Below are 27061 nucleotides of genomic sequence, written 5' to 3'. Positions count from 1 at the left end.
AACTATTAGAGCATTCTGTAACTGAATGCTATTCTAATCTGACCAACCTCTAGAATTCCTCCTAAAGGAATGTAATAGACACCTCATTGCAAAGTGGAGACAAATTTAGCCAAGCTACCAGTTAATCCGATTTGAAGAATTATCTATATTTGTAAAAGTTTTGATGAAGCTTTAAAACTGGGACAATAAGGACATCATCTACAGTACAGTTATTTGTTTGAGGATCTGGATGGAAGTGGTGGTGGTGTGTCCAGCTAGTGAAGGAGTTAAGAGGTAAGTTCTCATGTGGTTGTATCTCGTCAAACCACCTGTTTGAGTGCTGGCAATGACAACAATGTCTCTCATTATTAATATTTATAAAGCGCTGACAGATTCCACAGCGCGGTACGTGTTCCACTAAGCTGGGTATTAAAATTATTCTCAATATATATTAAGATGCTATTTATAGCTCAATGTTCACTTCCTGTTAAATACTGAGGTAGTATTGCTGTCAAGCTGCATTCCGATTGGCTGATTAATGCATTTACAGTGAGGGGAAAAGTATTTGATCCCCTGCTGATTTTGAATGTTTGCCCTCTGACAAAGAAATGATCAGTCTATGATTTCAATGGTAGGTGTATTATAACAGTGAGAGACACAATAACAAAAAATAAATCCAGAAAAACACATGTCAATGAGTGAAATAAGTATTTCACCCCTTCGACTTGTTGGCAATCACAGAGGTCAGACGTTTCTTGTAGTTGGCCACCGGGTTTGCACACATCTCAGGAGGGGTTTTGTCCCACTCCTCTTTGCAGATCCACTCCAAGTCATAAAGGTTTCGAGGCTGATGTTTGGGAACTCGGACCTTCAGCTCCCTCCACAGATTTTCTATGGGATTAAGGTCTGGAGACTGGCTAGTCCACTCCAGGACCTTAATGGGCTTCTTCTTGAGCCACTCCTTTGTTGCCTTGGCTGTTTGTTTTGGGTCAGTGTCATGCTGGAATATCCATCCACGACCCATTTTCAATGCCCTGGTTGAGGGAACGAGGTTCTCAGCCAAGACTTGACAGTACATAGACACGTCCATCTTCCCTTTGATGTGGTGCAAAGCATAATGTTTCCACCTCCATGTTTGATGGTGGAGATGGTGTTCTTGGGGTAACAGGCAGCATTACTTCTCCTCCAAACACAGCGAGTTGAATTGATGCCAAAGAGCTCGATTTTGTTCTCATCTGACCACAACACTTTCACCCAGTTCTCCTCTGAATCATTCAGATGTTCATTGGCAAACTTCAGACAGGTCTATACATGTGCTTTCTTGAGCAGGGGGACCTTGCGGGCATTGCAGGATTTCAGTCCTTCACGGCGTAGTGTGTTACCAATTGTTTTCTTGGTGACTATGGTCACAGCTGCATTGAGATCATTAATAAGATCCCTCACCGTTCTCATGATCATGAAACTCCACGAGGTGAGATCTTGCATGGAGCACCAGACCGATTGAAACTGACAGTTATTTTGTGTTTCTTCCATTCTCGAATAATCGCACCAACTGTTGTTACGTTCTCACCAAGCTGCTTGGCCATGGTCTTGTAGCCCATTCCAGCATTGTGTAGATCTACAATCTTGTCCTTGATATCCTTGGACAGCTCTTTGGTCTTGGCCATGGTGGAGAGTTTGGAATCTGATTTATTGCTTCTGTGGACAGGTGTCTTAAACAGGTAATGAGCTGAGATTAGGAGACACCTGGAGACACCTGAGACGCCTGGGAGCCAGAAATCTTGCTGATTGATAGGGGATCAAATACTTATTTCACTCATTGACAAGCAAATCAGTTTATACCTTTTCTGACAAGCGTTTTTCTGGATTTATTTTTATTCGGTCTCTCACTGTTAAAATACACCTACTATTAAAATCATAGACTTTGTCAGTGGGCAAACGTTCAAAATCAGCAGGGGATCAAATACTTTCCCCCCCTCACTGCACTCTATCACAATATAACTGTAATTGCACTTATTGGTCAGTAACCAGAGGAGGAGAAATTAATGGGAACTGCTCAACCCCACCCCATTATGCTATAAAGCGTAGATTTTCAAAAAAAGTTAAAATAGGCCATTTACATGATTTTCATACATATTTTAACTGTTCTAATGTGTTTAAACTTGACGTAAAGCAACACTGGGAGTCACTTGTATGCTTACCTGGGGAGTTTCTTTGTACACTGAACAATTCTTCTGGCAATTGTGGCTGAAATTTTACTTGGTCTACCTGACCTTGGCTTAGTATCAAGAGATCTCTGAATTGTCCACATCTTAATAAGTGATTGAACAGTATATCTTTTTAGATCCTTTTCCATCTGTATGAAGTTTCATCACCTTGTTACACAGATTTCTTGACAGTTCTTTTCTGCTCCCCATGGCTCAGTATCTAACCTGCTCAGTGCATCCAAGTGAGAGCTAACAAACTCATTGACTATTTATACACAGACACTAAGTGCAATTTAAAAAGCCACAGGTGTGCGAAATTAACTTTGAATTGCCTTTTTAACCCGTGTGTGTGTGTCACCTTGTGTGTCTGTAACAAGGCCAAACATTCAAGGGAATGTAAACTTTTGATCAGGGCCATTTGGATGATTTCAGTTATCATTATGATTTAAAAAGGAGCCAAACAACTATGTGATAATAAATGGCTCTTATTATGATCACTATCCTTCAATAAAATATATATTTTTTTTGCTTGATCACTCATATTTTCAAAATCAATGACAAAATGTCACAATTTCTGGCCGGGTGTACACATTTTGGAGCACAAGAGATCGCTGACTGTGGACTCTCTTCTCAGCTGCAACTTGTCTTTGTAAATGCAGCAGCTTCAGGGGTTGTAACAATGTATATATTAATATTATTGTTTATTTTATTTTTTTAACACATTATCTTTGCAATGAAGTAAGAAAGGGGCCACTTCCAGCCTGGCTTTTCTCTTTAAACTGATGCACATGTTACTTTAAATTAGCATTGAAGAAGCACATACTTCCCAGCTTGTAGCAGTTCATTATACCACAGGGAACCTCAGGAATGGACGTTTAGAGTTAAAGGCAAAATATTACTTTAAAAAAATATTAAAAAAAATTGTCAGTGCATGTTTTAAAATATAGTCATTAATTTTTTTTTTAATTTTTTTTAAATGAAAAATCAAAACAAAGAAAACTTTAAAAATTACTTAAACTTGAGTCCAGCATCAGGACACACTCCCACAGCACCAACCTACCCTTCGCTAGGTCGTCAAACACAATGACTACTGATCCAATGAAACATAGAGCACATGCACAGCACGCGTCATATTCCGCGTGGATTCTCTACGATGAGCAGTCGATGCATTAAGATGAAGTGGTTTTAGTGCTTCGAGTGTCCCTTTAATTACAATGTGCATTATCAGAAAAAACAAAAAAACATTTACCCCAACTATAGCCACATTCAGTCTATTGCCTTGACCCCACGGCCAGCAGTGAAATGGTTAGCAGATTCCAATGGGAGGATTGCCTCCAGCATGCCTAGCCAACAAGCTGAATTAATGTACATTACTGAAGGGCACGAGCCAGCTCATCTGTGCATTTACACATTCCAGAAAGGATGGAGATATCGGATTCTCTGAGCCAGAGCTGAGAGTTTCCAGAAAATGCCAGATGAGGCTTTCAAAGTCATTTGCTACAAGTCATGGCATGATAGTAACATGACACTGGGTTAACCAGCCAGCATAAAACCACAATTGGAAGGGCTGAGGCATTGCCTTGTAAATTGTGCAACAGTGCCATCAAGTGGCGAGTTAGTATACTGCATTACAATTGGAACATTGCACTTCCAAAGTTAGGAGTTTCTACAACTTCTGTTTTAAGCCATGTTGTTTTCCATCCATTATGGTGACTAGTATAACTGCAAGTTCCCATATACGTCCTGTGTAGTAACATTCAAATACCTGATACTTCGTTTTCAAAGACAATTATGACTGCCAGGATTATATGCAGCACTACAGAATTTGCTGGCGCTATATAAATAAAATATTAATAATAATAATAATAATATGCGAAAGTGGGATTGACTGGAATTCAAAGTGTATTTAAAGTTTGTTACAATAGACAAACTGAATACACAGGTAAAGAGGGGTATTGGTCAATTTTGGCTATTTTCACCTAAAATGTAAAATATAGCAGCAATAACCCCCAAATTCTCCTGTAATGGGTCTGACAGCTGTCCGAGAAAAGGAGCATTGCAATGATTCTGGATCCCGACAGTCTGAACTACACTTCCAACGATGATAAATGGAATAATGATAAGAGCTTCCCGTCTGTGTCTCCGTCAATAGAATTGGCAGCTGCCACTAGCGCTGTTAGTACGGATTGATTCAATACTAGAAATGACAGGTAAGTCTCTACATTTACCTGTCACAGCACTGACTGGTTGGCTTGAAATCCACCAGAGTGCTCTGTGTCATTTTACACAGCGTGGGAAAGTTCTTTGGAATTTTCCCACGCTGTGTAATTTGACTCATAAATCTGATTGGTTACTTATTGGTTACAGGTTAGAAGCCCCCACTCATGCAGCACGGGTAGGGGCTGCTCACTGTTTAATAGACATGCCCCTACTCGCAGTATAGCGAGTAGGGGCATCATTTACTAATACGAAGTAATCTTTACTTAGTATTAGTAAATTTGGCTGAAAGACCAATTCAGGTCTTTCAGCCTTTTAGTAGATAGCTCCCTGATACCGTGGGAATTAGGGAGTTATCTACTTATTCATTCCTGTCATTACATTGACTGGCCAAGTAACTTACATTTTATATGAATGTATGTTACTTGATTGTTGTAAGTGATGCAAATGCTTACAGCTGAATCCTTATCTATGTTTGTATACTTTTTTATTTAAAATTGTATACAGTGTAACATTCTTCATTCTTCCACTGGGTAAGTATATTAGTTCTTAGGCAATACTGTGCTTCGGCACTTGGACACTTCAGAACTTCGGCACTTCGGTAATTTCGGGACTTCAACGAAGTTCCCAGAATGTCCGAATTGCCCGAAACGAATTGCACATGTCTAGTAGATTGAGGTCATAGTTTTAAATGCAGTTCTACACTTGCTTTGTCTTGCATTTCTTTGCCGTATTATTATTATTGCCATTTATATAGCGCCAACAGATTCTGGAGTGCTTTACAATATTTTGAGAGGGGGGGATGTAACAATAAATAAGACAATTACAAGAAAACGTACAGGAACAATAGGTTGAAGAGGACCCTACTCAAACGAGCTTACAGACTATAGGAGGTGGGGTATTAGAAACATTAGGATAGGAAATATCAAGTAGGAGTGAAGCAGAGCTGGAGGAGAGAGCAAAGCACTGTCCCATAGGAGAGCAAGAGACAGGTATGTAAGGTATTATTATTATTATTATTGCAATTTATATAGCGCCAACAGATTCCGTAGCGCTTTACAATATTATGAGAAGGGATTTAACTATAAATAGGACAATTACAAATAAACTTACAGGAACAATAGGTTGAAGAGGACCCTGCTCGATCGAGCTTACATTCTATAGGAGGTGGGTGTAAAACACATTAGGACAGGAATTTGCAATCAAATAAGGTGGACTGCCCTTTAGGAGAGGGCAAGAGACAGGTATGTGAGGTATTGGTTAGTCTTGGATGCCATAAGCTTTCCTAAAGAGATGGGTTTTAAGGCACTTCTTAAAAGATGCAAGACTAGGGGAGAGTCTGATGGCGGTAGGCAGGCTATTTCATAGGAAGGGAGCCGCCCGCGAGAAGTCCTGCAAGCGCGAGTTGGCCGTACGAGTGCGGACAACGGACAGGAGGTGGTCACGGGCAGAGCGGAGAGACCGAGAAGGGACATACCTATGGATCTGTGAGGAGATATAAGAGGGGCTAGAGTTGTTCAGTGCTTTATAGGTGTGAGTTAGTACCTTGAATTGACTCCTATAGCATACAGGAAGCCAATGTAAGGACTGGCAGAGGGGTGAGGTGTGAGAGAAATGACTAGAGAGGAAAATCAGTCTAGCAGCAGCGTTCATTACGGACTGTAGGGGTGCAGTACGGCTTTTGGGAAGACCAATCAGGAGAGGGTTACAGTAATCCATGCGGGAAATTACCAGAGCATGGACAAGCTCCTTGGTAGTATCTGGTGCAAGAAAGGGGCGGATGCGGGCTATGTTTTTAAGATGGAATCTACAGGATTTGGCAACAAAGGTGAGACCAGAGTCAAGTATGACGCCAAGACAGCGCGCTTGCAAAGATGGACTGATGTTGGTACCACAAACTTGAAGGGAGAGTGAAAGAGGAGGATCAGTATTAGGAGGAGGAAAGACAAGGAGCTCAGTTTTTGAGAGATTGAGTTTCAGAAAGCGGGAGGACATCCAGTCAGAGATGGAAGAAAGGCAAGCAGTGACACGTTGCAGGACGGCAGGGGAGAGGTCCGGGGAGGAGAGATATAGCTGGGTGTCATCAGCATACAGGTGGTAGTGGAATCCAAAAGAGGTAATAAGTTTGCCAAGAGAGGCAGTATAAAGAGAAAATAGAAGGGGACCAAGGACGGAGCCTTGGGGGACTCCAACCGAGACAGGGCGAGGGGAGGAGGTATCATTAGAAAAGGAGACACTGAATGAGCGTTGGGAGAGATAAGAGGAAAACCACGAGAGGACAGAGTCACAGAGACCAAGCGATTGAAGAGTTTGAAGAAGGAGAGCATGATCAACGGTGTCAAAGGCCGCTGAGAGGTCAAGAAGAATTAGTATGGAGTAGTGGCCTTTGGATTTAGCTGCGATTAGGTCGTTAGTGACTTTGATAAGGGCAGTCTCTGTAGAGTGGAGAGGGCGGAAGCCAGATTGAAGGGGGTCAAGGAGAGAGTTGGAATTGAGGAAATGAGACACACGGGTAAAGACAAGCCTTTCCAGAAGCCTTTCCAGAAGGTAGACATTACTCTGGGAGGCCATAAGCTTTCCTGAAGAGATGGGTTTTAAGGCCCTTCTTAAATGATTGAAGACTAGGGGAGAGTCTGATGGCGGTAGGCAGGCTATTCCATAGGAAAGGAGCCGCACGTGAGAGGTCCTGAAAGCGCGAGTTGGCCGTACGGGTGCGAGCAGCGGTCAGGAGGTGGTCACGGGCAGAGCAGAGGGTACGAGGAGGGGCATACCTATGGATCAGTGAAGAGATATAAGAGGGGCTAGAATTGTTCAGTGCTTTAAATGTATGGTTTAGCACTCTGAATTTACTCCTATAGCATACAGGGAGCCAATGTAAGGACTGGCAGAGGGGTGAGATGTGAGAGGACCGACTAGAGAGGAAAATTAGTCTAGCTGCAGCATTCATTAAAGACTGTAGCGGGGCAATACGGCTTTTGGGGAGACCAATCAGGAGAGGGTTACAGTAATCCATGCGGGAAATTACTAGAGCATGGACAAGCTCCTTGGTAGCATATTGCGTAAGAAAGGGGTAGATGCGGCCTATATTTTTAAATTGGAACCTACAGGATTTGGCAACAAAGTGGATGTGAGGCTCAAAGGTGAGGCCAGAGTCAAGTATGACACCAAGACAGCGCGCTTGCAAGGATGGACTTATGTGGATATCACTGACTTGAATGGAGAGCGAGAGAGGAGGATCAGTAATTTAGATCGTAGAATTTAATTATTTAAATGTAGAATGAGAATATAAAAAAGAAAAAAAAAAGAAAAAAGTTCAACGGTACAGCGAGCAGAACAAAATCAGAAATTCTCTCACAAAAATAAAACGCCAATTCTGATGGTTTAAAAAAAATATTCTATTTGAACCAAAATTGGTAACCCTTAACTAAATTAAGAGACTGTATTTCACATCATGTCCAGTAGAAGGATTTTGAGATTACGTGTACTGTGTGGTTTGGTTTACAAATAAACTGGCACTGATAAGTTGAAAGATTTTTTTGTTTTGTTTTAACAAATAGAAAGTGCAGTCATGCACAGCTACCCTTTACATTTATATTGAGTCGCTTTTAATTTAAACAAAGGGTGAATGGGGAGCTCAGAAGGGACGTCTCCAACTGCCAAATGCCATCTCTGAGCGAATAATAAAATAAATATTAATAAGACGCATCGGAGATCCTCAGGGCAGGTTACTTTGATAAATACCATTACCATTTCTCTGCCACGCCTCAGGTACAGTGTAAGCAAGCAGAGAAAATGAACACATTCAGAGGAAGATTAATAGCCCTTTCATTCAAATTAAAACACTGTGAGCAGGAATGTCTTGCCAGTCAGTCAGTCACGCCAGAGCTCAGCCTCTACCAGTCGTGCCTGTCTTTCATCCATTATGAAATCCATCAAAGGTCTAACTCAATGCACCCCAACAGTCCAGGGTTTAGGGGTTACCCGCCTCCCCTCCCCCACAAGAGCCCAGCCTCTACCAGCTGTGCCTGTCTTTCATCACTTAGCATTCCATCAAAGATCTAACTCCGTGCTCCTCAAGGCACCCTAACAGTCCAGGATTTAGGGGTTACCCAGGTGTGTCTAGGGTGTTTAGAAAAAGAAAGAACGTTAAAAACACCTTAGAGTCAAACCCTGGGCTGTTAGGGTGCCTTGAGGAGCACTGAGTAGACCTTTGATGGACCGACCAGGGTAACCCCTAAACCCTGGGCTGTTAGGCTGCCTTGAGGAGAGGGTTGAGGAAATACTGGTCTAACTGATTGTAGATAAAGGGTTTTTAATAGGGGTGCACCGAAATGAAAATTCAGGGCCGAAACCGAAAATTCAGGATGCCCTTGACCGAAACCGAAACCGCTTTTTTGCCCAAATACTTTTAAAATACTTTTTTTTTCCTTTGATTTTATTAATATAATTCTTTTACATGGATTTATTAATCAAATATGAAAAACTACACGCCAATAAAATAAATAACCATACTTATTGAGAGCAACACACCAAAATTGGACAGAATAGCTTTAAAAAAAACCAATATAAATAAAAATCTGTTAACCATGTTTGCTATATATGACTGAATAATATATATATATATATATATATATATATATTTAATTGAATACCATACCAATAATATTTATTAATAATAAAGATTTAGAAATGTGGACTAGGGACTTGAAGAAAGCACTTTGGGCAGATTGGCACGTGCAGAATATAATTAATAAATGAATGTGGCTATGTTTGGAGTAGGATAGGTTTTCTTAAAGTGTATTTCTTTATACACTTGTGGGTATACATGATGTGGGTAGTTTTACAGCAGGTTGCCCCACTGCTCTCACGGCACGTCTGGCACTTCCGGTTAGAAGGTTGCGCGGCGGCAGTGTGCGGTCTTCTCACAGCGGTACCAGGGTGGATGGTGAGCAGTGGCGTACACATGACCAATGGGGCCGCAAAACATGGCGGCGGGCACCTGGTCGCAGGGCTGCGACCGCGGTATGTACACCAGTGCATGCAGATGCACACACAAAGGACCACTACAAACACCCAGATCACATCAGCTCAATGAAGTGGTCTGGCTGTCAGGTCCCTCTAGTTTTAACCCTGCAGCTGAAAGCATAGCAGTTTCAGAGAAACTGCTATGTTTCACTGAGGGTTAATCCAGCCTCTAGTGGCTGTCTCACTGACAGCCGCTAGAGGAGCTTCCGCGAACTGAACGTCTGAACGTCCATAGGAAAGCATTGAGTAATGCTTTCCTATGGGCGGTTTGAATGCGCGCACGGCTCTTGCTGTGCATGCGCATTCGGAGCTGAGCGGCGGAGGGATCCCCAGCACCAAGGGAGTCCGGCGCTGGAGAAAGGTAAGTGCTGAAGACACACACACACTCTCACAAACAGATGCATACACACTAGCTAACAGACACACATTTACTGACAGAGACAGACAGACATACACACTCACTAACAGACATCAAACAGACTCAGTAACAGACACACATTGTAACACACTCAGTAACAGACACACATTGTAACACACTCAGTAACAGACACACATTGTAACACACTCACTGACACACACACACTAACACACACACTAACACTCACACTCACACTCACACTCACACTCACACTCACACTCACACTCACACTCACACTCACACTCACACTCACACTCACACTCACACTCACACTCACACTCACACTCACACTCACACTCACACTCACACTAACACTCACACTAACACTCACACTAACACTCACACTAACACTCACACTAACAGTAACACTCACAGTAACACTCACAGTAACACTCACAGTAACACTCACAGTAACACTCACAGTAACACTCACAGTAACACTAACACTCACAGTAACAAAAACATTAAAAACTAGGGGTGCACCGAAATTCCGGCAGCCGAAAGTATCGGCCGAAAATGGACCTAATCCATTTCGGCCGATATTGGCAAATATCGGCAGAAAATAGGGCGGTCAGGCTGGCAGGCGCGTGAGGGAGCACTCTCCCCTGAGTGCTTCCTCTTCAGCTCCCTCGCGCGCCGCATACTGATACCAGCGCCGGAAGATGACGTCATCTTCCGGCTCCGGTATCATTGCGGCGCGCGAGGGAGCTGAAGAGGAAGCACTCAGGGGAGAGTGCTCCCTCACGCGCCTGCCAGCCTGACCGCCCTATTTTCTGCCGATATTTGCCAATATCGGCCGAAATGGATTAGGTCCATTTTCGGCCGATACTTTCGGCTGCCGGAATTTCGGTGCACCCCTAGTTTTTAATGTTTTTGTTACCTCTAACAATGAATGAAATATTTACAAACATATATACAATATCTGACCAAAAACAGTCAATTTAAATGATTTCCAATTTTAGGTCAAAATAGCAAATAGTGAAACCATAGCTGCCTTGAAGGATCTTTCCAGTTTATCGGTTTTAGCCCAAAATTTGAAATTTAATTTATAGTCACTAGAAGGTTAGGAATACAAGTGTCCCTCTGCCCCCAAGGCTAGGCCAATAAAGGGTTAAACAACAATTTAAAAACTGATCCGATTCCTCTGTCCGCGATGGGGTGGGGGTGACATAACGCACATGCACGGCTGCTGCTGCTACTATTAGGACTCCCTGTAGCTTTGATTCAATGCTTTCCTGTTGGGGATTTGAAAACACTGGACATCCTCATGCAAAGCGCAAGGACATCCAGCGTCGTTTTAGAGTTAAACTCTCTGAAAAGCCAGGAAGCGTGAGACGGCTACAAGGCAGTCAGGCCTGCAAGTAAACATTGCCATTTGTCTGAAACTGCAATGTTTTAGATTGAGGGCTAAGGGAACAGGGACAGTGCATTGTGCACCTAGACCACTAAGATTAGATGATTAGGGTACCTATTATTAGTGATGTCCCGAACCGTTCGCAGGCGAATAGTTCCTGGCGAACATCGCTTGTTCGCGTTCACCACGGACGGCGAACACATGCGCTGTTCGGTCCGCCCCCTATTCGTCATCATTGAGTAAACTTTGACCCTGTACCTCACAGTCAGCAGACACATTCCAGTCAATCAGCAGCAGACCCTCCCTCCCAGACCCTCCCACCTCCTGGACAGCATCCATTTTACATTCATTGTGAAGCTGCATTCTTAGTGAGAGGAGGGAAAGTTTAGCTGCTGCTGATTTGATATGGAAATTGATAGCTAGGCTAGTGTATTCAGCGTCCACTACAGTCCTGAAGGACTCATTTGATCCCTTTTTAGGGCTAGAACATCAGGCTGCTTTTTTTTTTTTTCTGTGTAATGTAATTGCAGTTGCCTGCCTGCCAGCCTGTGTGTCAGGCTCACAACATATACTGTGCCCACTTGCCCAGTGCCACCACTCACTCACTGGTGTCACAAAAGCTTGCATTTTAAAAAAACAAAAAACTTTTTTGGACTGTAATATAATAGCAGTCAGTTTCCTTCATGCGTGTGCGTTTCAGGGCCTGCCAGGGCACAGTGTCACACCAGTGCAACTCATATCTGGTGTAATAGTAGTGTACATTTAAAAATAAAAAATACAATTTTGACTGTAATAGATTGAATAGCAATTAGTTGTCTGCCAGCGAGGGTGTCAGGCTCACAGCGTATACTGTGCTCACTTGCCCAGTGCCACCACTCATATCTGGTGTCACAATAGCTTTCATTTAAAAAAAAAAAAAAGCGAAACTTTTTGGACTGTAATAGCAGTCAGTTTCCTTCACGCGTGTGCGTTTCAGGGCCTGCCAGGGCAAGGTGTCACACCAGTGCCACCCATATCTGTTGTCACAGTCGCTTGCACGCATTGTACCACTAAATGAAAAAAAAAATGACAGGCAGAGGCAGGCCACCCCGCAGGGGCCGTCGTGGTCGTGGTGCTGTGATTCCCTTTGGCCCTAGAATAATGCCCAGTGTTCAGAGGCCACGTACCCTGAACTTGAAAAGTTCTGAGGACATAGTTGACTGGCTAACACAGGACACCCAATCTTCTACAGCTTCCGCTCGGAACCTTGACGCACCCTCCTCCAGCTTAGCTTCGGGCACCACTCAAGTTACCACTCGCCCGCCTGCCGCCACCACCAACACTAGCACCACAGCCACTTCACTTGATCTGTCAGAGGAGTTATTTACACATCAGTTGGAAGAAATGAGTGATGCGCAACCATTATTGCCAGAGGATGTAGATAACAGGGATATGTCTCAGTCAGGCAGCATTACACACGTATGGTGTGATGATGATGATGTTGTACCCGCTGCTGCTTCCTTTGCTGAGTTGTCAGATACAAGTGAAGTGGTTGATGATGACGATGCGTCCGTGGATGTCACGTGGGTGCCTGCTAGAAGAGAAGAAGAACAGGGGGAAAGTTCAGATGGGGAGACAGAGAGGAGGAGGATGAGACGAGTTGGAAGCAGGGGGAGGTAGTCGCGAGGAGCTAGTGGCACAGTCAGACAGCTTGCATCGGCACCCGGGGTCAGCCAGACAGCACGCCAATCAACGCATGCTGTTGCCACCACCAGAATGCCGTCATTGCAGAGCTCAGCAGTGTGGCATTTTTTTTGTGTGTCTGCCTCTGACAACAGCGATGCCATTTGCAACCTGTGCCAAAAGAAACTGAGTCGTGGGAAGTCCAACACCCACCTAGGTACAACTGCTTTGCGTAGGCACATGATCGCACATCACAAACGCCTATGGGATCAACACATGAGTACAAGCAGCACACAAACTCAAAGCCGCCATCCTCCTCCTGGTCCAGGATCTTCAGCCACGTTAACCACTGCTGTCCTCCTTGCCCCCTCTCAACCATCCGCCCCTCCGTCTCTCGCCTTGAGCAGTTCCTGCTCATCTGCCCAGTCAGGTGTCTGTCAAGGACATGTTTGAGCGTAAGAAGCCAATGTCACAAAGTCACCCCTTGCCCGGCGTCTGACAGCTGGCTTGACTGAACTCTTAGCCCGCCAGCTTTTACCATACAAGCTGGTGGAGTCTGAGGCGTTCAAAAAAAGTGTAGCTATTGGGACACCGCAGTGGAAGGTAGCCGGCCGAAATTTCTTTGCACAAAAGGCAATCCCCAACCTGTACTCTATTGTGCAAAAGAAAGTAATGGCATGTCTGGCACACAGTGTTGGGGCAAGGGTGCATCTGACCACTGATACCTGGTCTGCAAAGCATGTCAGGTCAGGTATATCACCTACACTGCACATTGGGTAAACCTGCTGACGGCTGCCAAGCATGGAATGCATGGCTCTGCAGAGGAGTTGGTGACACCGCGACGGCTTGCAGGCAGGCCTGCTGCCACCTCCTCTACTCCTCCTACTCCATCCTCTTCCATAACCTCCTCGGCTAAGTCCTCTTCTGCTGCTGCGTCTTGCTCCACATCAACGGCACCCCCCAGCTCCCCAGGTACTGTTCCACATCCCGGATACGGCAGTGTCACGCCGTCTTGGGGTTGACTTGCCTGAAAGCAGAGAGTCACACCGGACCAGCACTCCTGTCCGCCCTGAACGCACAGGTGGATCAGTGGCTGACTCCGCACCAACTGGAGATCGGCAAAGTGGTTTGTGACAACGGAAGAAATTTGTTGGCGGCATTGCATTTGGGCAAGTTGACACGTGTGTAATCTGATCGTACAATGCTTTGTGCATAAGTACCCAGGCTTACAGGACGTCCTTAAGCAGACCAGGAAGGTGCGTGGCCATTTCAGGCGTTCCTACACGGCCATGGTGCACTTTTCCGATATCCAGCGGCGAAACAACATGCCAGTGAGGCACTTGATTTGCGACAGCCCGACACGTTGGAATTCAACACTCCTAATGTTCGACCGCCTGCTCCAACAAGAAAAAGCCGTTAACGAGTATTTGTATGACCGGGGTGCTAGGACAGCCTCTGCAGAGCTGGGATTTTTTTTGCCACGTTACTGGACGCTCATGCGCAATGCCTGTAGGCTCATGCGTCCTTTTGAGGAGGTGACAAACCTAGTCAGCAGCAACATCATACCATTTGTTTTCTTCCTGGAGCGTGCCCTGCGAAGAGTGCTGGATCAGGCGGTAGATGAGCGTGAAGAGGAAGACTTGTGGTCACCATCACCACAGAAACAGCCTCATCAGCATCGCTTGCTGGACCTGCGGCAACGCTGGAAGAGGATTGTGAGGAAGAGGAGTCAGGAGGAATGTGGCTTTGAGGAGGAGGAGGAAGACCAACCACAACAGGCATCCCAGGGTGCTCATTGTCACCTATCTGGTACCAGTGGTGTTGTACGTGGCTGGGGGGGGGAAGAACATACCTTCAGAGAGATCACTGAGGACGAGGAACAGGACATGAGTAGCTCGGCATCCAACCTTGTGCAAATGGGGTCTTTCATGCTGTCGTGCCTGTTGAGGGACCCTCGTATAAAAAGGCTGAAGGAGAACTACCTGTACTGGGTGTCCACGCTACTAGACCCCCGGTATAATCAGAAAGTGCCTGAAATGTTACCGAATTACCGCAAGTCGGAAAGGTTGCAGCAGTTCCAAAATTAATTAAAAAGTATGCTTTAGACAGCGTATAAGGGTGATGTCACAGCACAACGGGAATCTAACAGGGGAAGAGGTGAAAGTAATCCTCCTCCTCCCACGACCACGCCGGCAAGGACAGGATGCTTTACAGACGTGTTGTTGATGGAGGACATGGAGCTTTTTAAGTCCTACGCATCGCCACAGCCCTTCGGGGTCCACCCTCAGAGAACGACTCGACCGACAGGTAGCAGACTGCGGACATCGACACTCTGAGGAGTGATGAACCCCTTGACTACTGGATGTGCAGGCTTGACCTGTGGCCTGAGCTATCCCAATTTGCGATAGAACTTCTGGCCTGCCCCGCTTCAAGTGTCCTGTCAGAAATGACCTTCAGTGCAGCAGGAGGTATTGTCACTGAGAAGAGAAATCGCCTAGGTCAAAAAAGTCTAGATTACCTCACCTTTATTAAGATGGAGGGATGGATCCCGAAGGGACTGACAGTGGGCGATACATTCGACTAAAAAAGGCCTGATGAGGGAGACTTAACAGGGTGTCGCGGCTGTCAGCCCGCCGTGTAATATTTAAATCCCTAGCTCACCCCAGTACCTTGCCCTGTCGTGGTTTCCTGTTTCTGGTTTCCTGAGAGTGCTTTATCATTGTGAATCTGATTTCCTGGTATCCTGATCTTGGCTTTTCCCTGGTTATTCTGAATTCTGGTTTCCCTGACTTGGCTTATGTAAACGGTATTGTGTATTTTCTGGCTTCCTTGACCTCGGCTTTCCCTTTGACCATTCTCTGTCTCTAGCGTATTAGTCCGGCCATTCTAAGGTCCGGTTTACGCTCTGTCCTTTTATTTTCCTTTTCTTGTCTATGTATATGTTTACATAGTTTCTGCGTGCTGGACCACACTAGTAGTCGTGACATTGGGATTAAACTGATAAGAATAGTACTACTTAACACACCACTCCTATCTGGTGGCACATTAGATTGCACGCGCAGTGCCCCAAATTTGAAGTAGGAGGACCGACCAAGCATCTTTTTCCATCTCCCGGTTCCTAAAATCGATGCCTTATATACACGTCCCCTGATAGGGGACGTAACAGGGATTAAACTGATAAGAATAGTACTACTTAAGAGAGAGGAGTCTGAAGAAGAGCAGTCAGAGGAGTAAGGTGGCTTTGAGGAGGTGGAAGACCAAACACAGCAGGTGTCCCAGGGGGCTTGTTGTCCCCTTTCCGGGACCCTTGGTGTTGTACGTGGCTGGGTGGAGGAAGAGAGACCTTCAATTACATCAGTGAGGACAAGGAACGGGACATGGCTAGCTTGGTATCCAACCTTGTGCAAATGGGGAGTTTGCGGTTGTGCAAATGGACTGTTTGCGGTGCGTTAAACGGGGAGTTTGGTCTGTCACTGTGAAGCAGGCGTAACCCTTACACTACCTGATCGATACAACATCATATCTGATGTTTTAAAGCACGTTATTCCAAACAATTTAGGAATGTTAGGTGATTTATGCCCTTTATGGATTAAAACCAGACTCTGCATCAACTATGTAATTTTCCATGGTAGTTTTGCCATGGATCCCCCTCCGGCATGCCACAGTCCAGGTGTTAGTCCCCTTGAAACAAGTTTTCCATCACTATTGTGGCCAGAAAGAGTCCCTGTGGGTTTTAAAATTTGCCTGCCTATGGAAGTCTATGGCGGTTCGCGAACATTTAGTTCACGTTCGCCAACCAAAAATTTTATGTTTGCGACCTCACTACCTATTATTATTAATTTAACCAGGCTTGGGAACACAGATATCCCACCAGCACTGATAGATCTGCCAGATTGACCCAGAGAAGCAGTTGTACTCCCAGTTAATACACTAAATTTTTTATTTGAATGGATGAATTCCAACGTGCGCACACGCAGATCACGACAATTCATTATAAATGAATCCCATTACACATGCTAGGGAGGGGACTGCCGTTTAATATATTGCATGTCTTGTCTCACCTCTGGGCAGCATCACATGCTGTAGTCATGCTACAGACAGAGATACATAGATAGTGTCAGGTCGGTGCGTGTGATATGACACTGACCTGCTGCAACTAATGCATTCATTTTGTTACAAAACCACAGCCGTGCCAAACCTGACCTCCCTCACCGGCTGCCTAAACGACTGTGATTGTCACATTGTAACACAAAACATTTTAAAGACTGTGGACTGAAAGCAGAAGAATTTTTACAATGTGCCGTGAAGGAGAAATAAACAATCAGTAAATAAACAATGCAAACTGTCAGACAAATCACCGGTGAGAATTGTGACAAAATTAAGTATGAATTAGAAATGATACAGTGACCGCTGGAAATTTGTAAAAATAAAAAAAAAAAAAGATCACACACCAACCAACATCATGACGGGCAGGCCTTCCAGGGGGTGTTCCGTATAAGGCATGCCTGCCCACAGGAGGGGCATTTCAGCTGCTGGAGCTGCCTGTGTCTAATGATGTGCTGTCCCACCGATATTTGGGTTATTGGGCTGCGATTTCATGGGCAGATCACGATTTCAAATTCTTCACTGTGCGATAGATGACTTCACATGCGTGATGTGACACTATGCTGTACAGAGCCCTTAATCTCATTTATCTTCCAGCCTGTCTGAGGTTACTGAGAGTTACATTCATGCGAAGCAGCCTTATGCTGTTGCATATATTAAAGGACCACTAGTCACCCAGACCACTTTATCTCATAACTCCCACCAGTGTCCATCTAGCCGTGCATGAAGTTAAAAAGGCACTCTTAGCATCATAGCCACTAGAGCCCACTGTAGTGTTTATGGTACGAGCATGTCTCTGATGCTCCCCTGATTCTGTCTCAAACCAATTGATCTGATTTACAGAGGGAGACCTCTGGGTACACACACCACACAGTCACTCAGCATATTGCTAGTTCCACATCTGTATCTCAAATATTAATTCCATCCGTACCTGGATCCAGTCATTGGCAATATGTAGCTTGAGGGACCGGCCTACGGGTACCTGGGGTTTCTCAGATTGTGTTAGGCACTTTAAAACCCCAGAACCAGGGGACAGCACCATAAGAATGCTGGCATACAGAGAGATGGAATCATTATGGTGCTGAGAGTCCTATTAAAATTACAAAGGTTTTCAGAATGAAGGGGGCCCATTTTGGATTTTGTTAAAATTTTTGAAGGAAGAAAAAAAATATAGTATCTGAGAACATATGCAAGAACCAGAGACTTGCATAAATAAACAGCACTCACATTCGTCTGATGATGTGACATTTTCCAGTCACATGCATGCCAATGATATGCTGGCCATACTGCTGAGCTGGCTGGACTCACATCGGACGAGCTCCGGGAGCAATATACTTACACTATCCAATTCTTTTGAATAATATTAATCTCACGACACTTATGTGAGCTCCAGCGGTTCTAAGCCAGCAGCAATTCCAGACCTTGCTACGGTTGTGGCCAATGTGGCCGGTTGCTATGCTCTGAGAGACCAAGGTCCACCACTGCCCCCCCCACCGGCGATTCTGGCATCTAGATCTGGTGCTGTAGTGCCCAGTGGCAAGTTGATCTGCTCCCCCACGGGACAGACGCTTCCTTCAATATGGCGGATACAGCATGCCTCCTGGATAATAGGGAACAACAGTCGCCTGCATGGACTCCAATGGAGCAGATTGTTGAAGCCTTCTGGGCCAAGCTTCGGAGTCGGTAACTCATATCTACAACCGCTCCCAGACAGTGTACACCTACCCCCTGGAGCAGTCTAGGAGGGCAGTCCCAAAGAGATCCAGACAATATGCTGCTAGATGAGGCTGGAGGTCACATTGACAAGGCCACTCACAGCCAAAGTCAAATACGTTTCTGCTGCTGGTTTGAAAATAATAATTCTTGCTGTTTAGAGCACGTTATGCTAAACCTTCTTACGTGACAATTTCTACCCAACGTGTTACTCGTCTTGATTTAAAAATGTACGGTTTCTTGCACTATTTGCTGGATACAAGCTCTATTGCTTATATGCTTATATATATATATATATATATATATATATAAATATAATAAAACCTGTATGAGAAGGATCTGAAATGTCTATATCTCTTTAGAGTATAAATCCATATTATTAGATCAACATTTGCATTGCACACACTTTCCTTACCTGTACACATGACCGGCTCCTCCTGGTACACTCACAGGCTGGGTTAATGGCTTAAGTCCTGAAACGTAACAAATAAATCCTAATTGCTGAATTAAAGATAAAATACAATTGCACCATCGGCTGCATGTGTTACCTTTCCTTACTATGGCACTGTTGGTTCTACTTCAGTTCTGAATCCTACGGATAACCTTTCTGTATTATTTATTTTTAAATGCAAAAAAAAAAAAAAAAGTTAAAATCCCTACAACGAAAGCTTAGTTGGAAATCTTTTCCGGTTATCTTGGGGTGATAGTTTACATTCAGACTTTAATTTGTATTGGAGACACTCTCCACGAGCGATAAAAATGGCAGTTTTGATATTTTTTTTCTAAAATTTGAAACAGACTTTGTATTCCTCCCAATTCGCCCCTTAGTAAATAAAACCTGTCATTTTAGCTCTATGAGACAGAATTAAGGGAATTGTCACCCATAAACACTGGAGGGGCGGTCGAGGATGGAGGTTCCTGGATTGGACAGTTTTATTAAACGATCCAATTTCTCAGTCACTGCATGCAAAGACCCAGGGAAATATCAGCTACAAGTTACCTGAAGGGGGAGTTAACTCACCAATCAGTGAGCTGCATCTATCTGGAAACCAAACTGGAAAATCCCTGCTCATCATTTGACTCCTTTGCATATATGATCTGCTGGGTATCACACGATTTCCCATCACATTCTCCTAACATCCCAAGACACAGCCACAGAGTGCTTAGATAATAATACAGCACATAGTGACAGACACAGGCGATACTCCAAGGTTCTTGTGTTTCTTAGAGGGTTAGTCTCCTCACAAATAAGTGTGACGTTTCGGCTCTATGATTAATGCTCTATAGAGCCGAAACGTCGCCCATATATGTGAGGAGACTTAGCCTCTAATAAACGCACCACCAAGAACATTGAAGTGTCACCTGTGTCTTTCACGATTTGCTAGACTCTAGCAGATTGTGGTGTCTGCTGTTTCCATTGAGCATTTCCCAGGTGGATGGCCGGATTAATAAGCGGAACCGGAGTTCGGGGTGAATTGTTTTTTGTGGTAGATGATAATTCAGCGTGGGTTAATTGAAATTTATAACAAATACTAAATAATATTTATTACAATTAATCAGAAAACTGCTGCTTCTACATTTCAGTCAATGAATAAAAATATATATACTCACATTTTTCATCAGGCAGATTCTAATTTACGTCCGTAACGTGGAGCGAGTGGTCGCATTAAACTACTTGCTCAAAAATGAGTTTCAGCTCGTCTGAATCAAATTCCTATTAATACGCACCTGAACAGACAGACACTGTTCTGCTAAGTTTTTGGTTTACCCCTTCATGCAGGTATTTGGGGGGGGTTTGTATTTTGCGCACATAGTTTTAGGATCTTTGAATGAATAAACTAGTACTTCAATTCGGGATAGTAAAACTACAGGACCAGCACCGGGAACAAGAAGTGCATTCTTTTTATCATAGAATAAACCCCAGAGTTCGGAGCTGCGGCATAGTGGTATTGTTTTTACCTGTGTCCCAAAGATTTCTTGAGATTAAAGGAGACGAGTCACTTTTCTTAAATTTACATAATTGAATAAAACAAAAATCTATTACTTGTGTTAACCATTTTTCATAAGATTATTTTTTCCATTTAAAGACTTCATAAATTACCTAATCCAGTTCTGACAAGGCACAGCCAGGGCACGCAATGTAAATGTAGAGGAGAAATAAAAATATTGTTTCATTTCTCCTCCTCTCTGTCTGCTCTCTTTACACGGACTCCCAGGTGCAAAGGACAGAGCTTATAACAATGAATGCCAGAGAGCTCAGATGGACGTGCCCTGATACAAGATAAAGGAGTGAATTCCTACAGTTAATTTTTTACATCTCACAAGTACATATTTATCAAACCGAGAAAAAGCTAGTGACCGTTTCCCTTAAAATAAACACTTGTCTAAGCCCAACACGTGTTAGTTAAAATATTGTGTCAGTCAGATTAAAGGTTACTCCAAGCACCATGAACACTTCTTGAAGTGGTGCCAGGAGTTTGTATGTGCACTATGAAACCCTTGCTGCCACTGGTGTTACTCCACGTCTGGCAATGACAGTGGCACATGATTGGCAAACTTGGAACTAGAGTTCCAGGCTGGCCAATGCCAATTCTGGGTATATTTCTGTGCATTTATGGGATGACAGCCAGTCAGCCAATAAATGGCCAACAGGACCAGCATCCAGCTTCTGCAGCAGTACAAAGCATGTCACAGCCAGCAAGAGAGGACCTGATGCCCAGCATTATTTTCTGGGTATAGCCCACTCATACATGCTTAGCATGCTCTTTAACAGACATCAATCATTACCTTTTGTGTTGTGTAGCCAGTTCCTGGACGCCCTGGCAGGCATACATTCTATGTTCTAGAACTGTCACCAGGTAACAGCACGAGAGGGTGGAGATTTTTTGAAAGTGGTTATTAATTAACAATATTTATGTTGCTTTAGGTTTATAGGTTTGAACACAACATTTCTTATAATTAAAGCAGGGGTTAAGCACACAGTGTTAAATAGGCAGAGACAAAATTTGGCAAGCATCAAGCACCCTAAAATTCACCATCGGTAATATACAAGATACATATATTATACCCCTGGTTACATAAAATATACAATTATAACACTGGGAATGTAAACGATCCAAAAAACGAAATAGTATTAAATTAATACCTGTATGGTCTATTAAATGGGACACATGGTTTCTGAAATCTTGTATCCTCTTTCATGGTCATTGCTTAGTTTGCTTTTGTGCGAATAACCAGACTTATTTATGCCCTTAAAGCGCTGTATTCAGGTTTATCAAGTTGTGGCAATTGCTATAGATGAGGCCTGATTTTAAATAAAAATACAAATTTGTAATCCTAATTTCTCCAATTGTATAAGCCTCCCTACATTTCGACTCTAGACACTTTTATATATAATCTGTGTTCATGTTTTAAAAAACCGCACTGCATCTAAAAGCTAAACCAAGTCCGGTAACTACTGGAGGGTGTAAACCGGTAGCTTACGTGTTGCTATTTTTTATTTACTCGATGTTCTATTTTATCAGGGTTTCTGTAAGGATAGTAAAGCCCACAAACAGCAAAATGATCTTAATGAAGCAAGCGGCAGATATTGTTTAATACATACAATCTCAATAAAAACGTGAGGGGAATGCAGAAAACTGAGCTAAACCCCAAGATGGAATAAGGTTAAATTATGCATAATATGGTATATCATGGGAACAAAGTCAGCATCCAGAAACATGTCATTAACGAAAGCAAACAAGACTCACAGAAGCAAAATCTGTTTATTGAATGTCGTGGGTGATATTAAAAACCACAACAAACCGCATTTTTTTTTTTTTTAGCAGTCATACAAACAAAAACAATTCCCAACAACACTTTCAATCCCAACGGAGCAGTTCTCAGACTCTGTTTGCTCTGTTATTTTTTCTTTTTCCTGTCATAGAATAAAGACTTGTTTCTTTCTATTTTGTATGAAATTTAAAAAGAAAAGGAAAAAAAAATCCAAACACACTGCTGTCATTCACGTGTAATCTTTACACCTGCGAGGATTTAAACTAGCTAGTTTTCAAAGTATAAAAAAAACAAACAAAAAAGCAACCAAGTACCTTCACATCAGACACAAACTGCCTAGGTGCACTGCGGGACTGAGGATCAAAACAGGTATTTTTCTGCCCCAATCCTTGTCTGACGAGTGCACACCATATTTTCACAGTAAACGTACACACCATTGCGTAAACAGGAATATTTTCTTTTTCTTGCCATTGCAGATAAAGAAAAAAAAAAAGTTAGCGGTTGGTCCAGAAAATGAGATTTTCAAGTCTTCTAAAACCCAACGCAATACTAAGGGCCCATTGGAGAAATATTGGGAGGGGTCAGGAGGGGGGACCAGAGGAGCATACAATATTCGTACATTAGAGTAGGAAAATGACTCACAGTCCACTACAACAGAGTATGGTTTGGCTTTAAAGACAATCTACTAGCTATTATTCAAACCAACTTTGTTAAGTACACAAATTAAATACATTTTTTATTTTATTGCGTCAGAGGGAAAAAAATAATCAATGCAACTTTTCGATATAGATGTTAATCTGCGTTTCCTGTGAATTTGAGAAATGTTCTAAAGTAGACGGGTGTCCGTTTTGGAGCGTTATTAGGTTGAACAGAATACACAATTAGTCAATTCGTGTTCTTACACACACTACAGGAAGGAAAGATTATAAACTATGGACTTTCCTGCAGCCCCAGCTTGGGTTGATAAAATTATTGCATTAAACAGTCTGAAGATCCCAAGAAGACATAAAGAACTGTGCAGTAAACATAGTATTGCATTCAAATAAAGTTTAGTTTCATAATGGTTACCAGTTGCCTAACATGTTTTTAAATACAGTCTATACATACGCTTTATTGTTTGTAAACAGAGGTCTACAACAAAAGTTTTTTAAAAAGGGTATTTGAGACTAACACAATATTATTCCCTACTCGTTTATATGTCTGAATACAGCAAATATTATTCGGCACGCAACAGTATATGTATGAACGAGACAGACTTATCTAGAATGATTTTCTCAATATTGAGGAGCTGACAGTGATGTATTTAATCCATTATGTTGAGGCAATTCTTTGGTCATCTCCATGGAGCTTGATGGGTTAATGCAGAAGAGCACGGGCAAAGGGTATGTTAGGAAAATTATTTCTCAAAAGTAAAGCTACCAAAAGTTTACTCCTCATCAGGAACTTTCCCCAGGATTGTTCTTTTAATTTAAAACCCTACATTGTATTTTTTTTTTGCCAGTGTACGGATCAGAAAATAATTTGATAATATGCCATGTTTTGTGGTTTCATTTTTGGGCCTTGATAACATCTTCAAGCAGTTACGCTCTATCACTTTTTCTACTGCACATTTCACCTAAGACCAATAAACCTGTAAACATGCCAAACACACCGTACATTATAAAAATACATGTTAAAAACAGGAGAGACCAGCACTGGACAGCTGTTTCACCCCAAATCAGAATGGGAGGAAAAAGGGATGGTTTTCAGATCATAGCTACAATGTTGGGAAAGGAAGAACGATTGCTAAAGTGTTTGGTTCATATAGTGCTCATTATTTTTAGACTCAAATCTTCCATCTATAGTAGCCTTCCTGTCAGATTGTCATATATATCACATATATATGTACTCCCAGCTCTAAATATAGATAGGGGAAACAAAAAGGAAAATAAAAATAGATTTTTAAAAAGGGCTAACATTTCTCTGCTTCCTTCTAACATATAAGGGTTTACGGCATTTGTACTTCACGTCGCCATTAATGGGTGTGTATGGAACTAAAGTATAAATTAAGGTTTCCACTCTAAATAAGGAACTGTTTAATTCAAATAATTTTGTTGGAAAAAAAATTGAACAAAAAACCCTAACCTGAAATGTATGTAACAGTTTTGGAAGATTTTGAAATGGCAAGTCTGTGACATAGTAAGCATATCTGATGCATATCATCAGGACTAACTCATTCTTAGAACTGTGATTTGTTAACACACAGTTAGCAAATACAACAAACCTGCATTATAAGGATACCCTGTTTGTGACTGTGCATCACTTCATATTAACCCTTCTCTTCCAGGGTGACTGCATCACATGACCGGTCAAGTGACAATGGCAGAGTGATTCGTTTTAACCCTCTGGAATATCAAGAGGGGCAAGTACACATTTCAGAGCTTTCCTCAGTCACTCAAAAGGTTGCAATATGGAGGAGAGATGGGAACATGAAAAGCACACTAGCAGGAAAGCTATGAAAGGCTATACAGATATATACAACGTCTCCACACTTGTGGAACACATATCAACAAAGTCCATAAATAAACAAAGGACTATGCTATGTTTCTTTGAATGTATCTGCATGTGATGACAGACAGTCCTGTGATTGTGTGCGGTTCCCCGTCCCCTCTTTCCGCAGTGTGTGGCTGACCTCGTTAAGTGATGGAGATCTTGTTGTACGCTGCTCTACAGCAAGTGTGCGATCAGAGGCCTGCTCAACACTCCTAGGATGTAATACATCACTCTCTTTAGAAGGTCCCAAACCTTTAGGAAAACTGGACCAGTCAAGTTGTTGGGAAGGAGCAGAAACTGTGCACTCGCTGAGTGAGGCACATGTCCTAAATATGATGTCCTTGGAAATGGACTTCATGCTTTCTTGCACAGATTCAGACCGCAAAATTTCAGACTTTTTATGCTTTGGATTTCTTTCTATTCTACTTATTTGGTCATCTGAATCTTTTGATCCCGGCATGCTGAGCTTCACTGGCCCCAAGACACTTTTGGCCACAGTGGCTACGTGCGATACAAACAGTGCTTTATCACTGGGCACAGTGTTGGCGGTGCTTGCTGTCCCTGTTGGACTGCACAAGATTGGCTCTTTAAAGTCCGAATGACCCTTGCTTTTTAAAGTGCATTGCTTATCAGGAACGGTCTGCGGTTTGTGCTCCATTGCAGTGGACACATATTGCACGTTAACTTCTGATGCAGAACCAACCGATAAACAGGTATTTGAAGCAGGGAAATTCATTGCATCAGATCTTAAAGTAGCCTTCAAAGGTGAGTCGGTTAGGGAAAGTGCTGGTGGTCTCAAGTCCTCCTCAGCAGCCATATCGTTAGACACCTCCAAACTCTTCAAATGACTAACATGAAAAGCTACACTTGGTGGGACTGCACTGTTAACTATGGGGTGGTCAAGTTCTTTTTGAATCACTAGGCTTTTCTGACTGTGCTGTCCATTGTTGCATTGGTTTTCCAGACTTGATCCTAGAAGTGGTTTATCCCCTAGCAGCAGGTTTATATCCTCACCTCCTAAGCATGCTTTGTGCTTTAGCGTTTTGCTCTGAGCGTCTGACTGCAGGCAGGCTTCTGGGAGTGTTTTAAATTTATAAGTTGACAAAACTCCAGCTTTGCTTGGGAACTTTTGGGACGTGTTCTCAGAAGCCTGCAAAGAAGGCACTCCCCGTTCGCTTTTGCTCTTTGGATTTTGAGGGTGGAATTGATCATCCTCAGTACTGCTCTTACTCTGCATTTGGCAGGAATCTTTTTCATCACTTAAGCCAGAACCTGAATCATGGTCATTTCTACCTGATGACCGATCTAACCTCCTTCCATCTTGACTATCCTCCGAGCCTTCATCAGTTTCATCCTCAGAAGAATCCACTTCTCGAATTGCTTCTTGCTTTTGCAAGGATTCTCTCCTCTCTACCCGGTCTTGACGAATGGCTCCAAGCTTCCTTGAGGATGGCTTCTGCAGAGTCCCTTTTTCTGCAAGACCAACCTTTCCACCCACGTTTTCAATCATGAAAGCTGGCAAGCTCAGGTCTCTCTGCAACATTTCTTTCTTAAATTCTGAGTGAGAGATGTCCAGGCTGTGTTTTCGAGAGGAAGCCAGCTTCTTCTCGGAGGAGAGGGACCCAGATAATTTCTCAGCAGACTGGACCCGTTTTAGCAGTGGAGACCTCGGGGGCTCTGCACTCTTTGGTCGTGAAATCTGCCTGACAAGAGGCGGGGAAGAATGCAGCTTGCTAGGAAAGGACTGTAAAAGATTAGAGTTACCAAGAGCATGCCCAGGTAAAGGTGAAGGAGAGCGCTGAGGTGAAGTGGACTGGGATGTTGGTGAAGGAGTATGAGCCAAAGGGGAAAGTGGGATATTGCCTGTAGGCTGTTTCCGTGGAGACCTGTACTGCCTTTGAAGTTTTGGGGCCAAGCCGTGCAGAGAACTAGGCCGTATATGTCCAGAGCTGGCTGGTGAGTTGGGGACGCTGGAACCCGGAGAACTGCTCTGAGAGGAATTCCCACCAACTAAAAAAGAAAATAAAGGATAAATGAGCAACGGTGCAGGTCACAGACACATTAACGGAAGCATTT

At 43.2% G+C, this 27061-nt stretch overlaps 1 protein-coding gene across 5 annotated transcripts in view; it reads right to left on the bottom strand.

Moving 5' to 3' along the window:
• Window positions 1-22423: 22423 nt before the first annotated feature.
• MAST2 (microtubule associated serine/threonine kinase 2) overlaps window positions 22424-27061 on the bottom strand; it is a 220067-nt gene continuing 215429 nt past the window's right edge. For all 5 annotated transcript variants that reach the window (XM_063427730.1, XM_063427731.1, XM_063427734.1 and 2 more), the window contains one exon: window positions 22424-26995. In XM_063427730.1, coding sequence (XP_063283800.1) covers window positions 25032-26995 — 1964 coding nt within the window. In that variant the 3' untranslated portion in view covers window positions 22424-25031. The remainder of the gene's footprint in view (window positions 26996-27061) is intronic.

This window comes from Pelobates fuscus, chromosome 7 (assembly GCF_036172605.1).
Source record: "Pelobates fuscus isolate aPelFus1 chromosome 7, aPelFus1.pri, whole genome shotgun sequence".
Lineage (NCBI taxonomy): Eukaryota > Metazoa > Chordata > Amphibia > Anura > Pelobatidae > Pelobates > Pelobates fuscus.
This window is presented reverse-complemented; position numbering and strand designations above follow the sequence as displayed.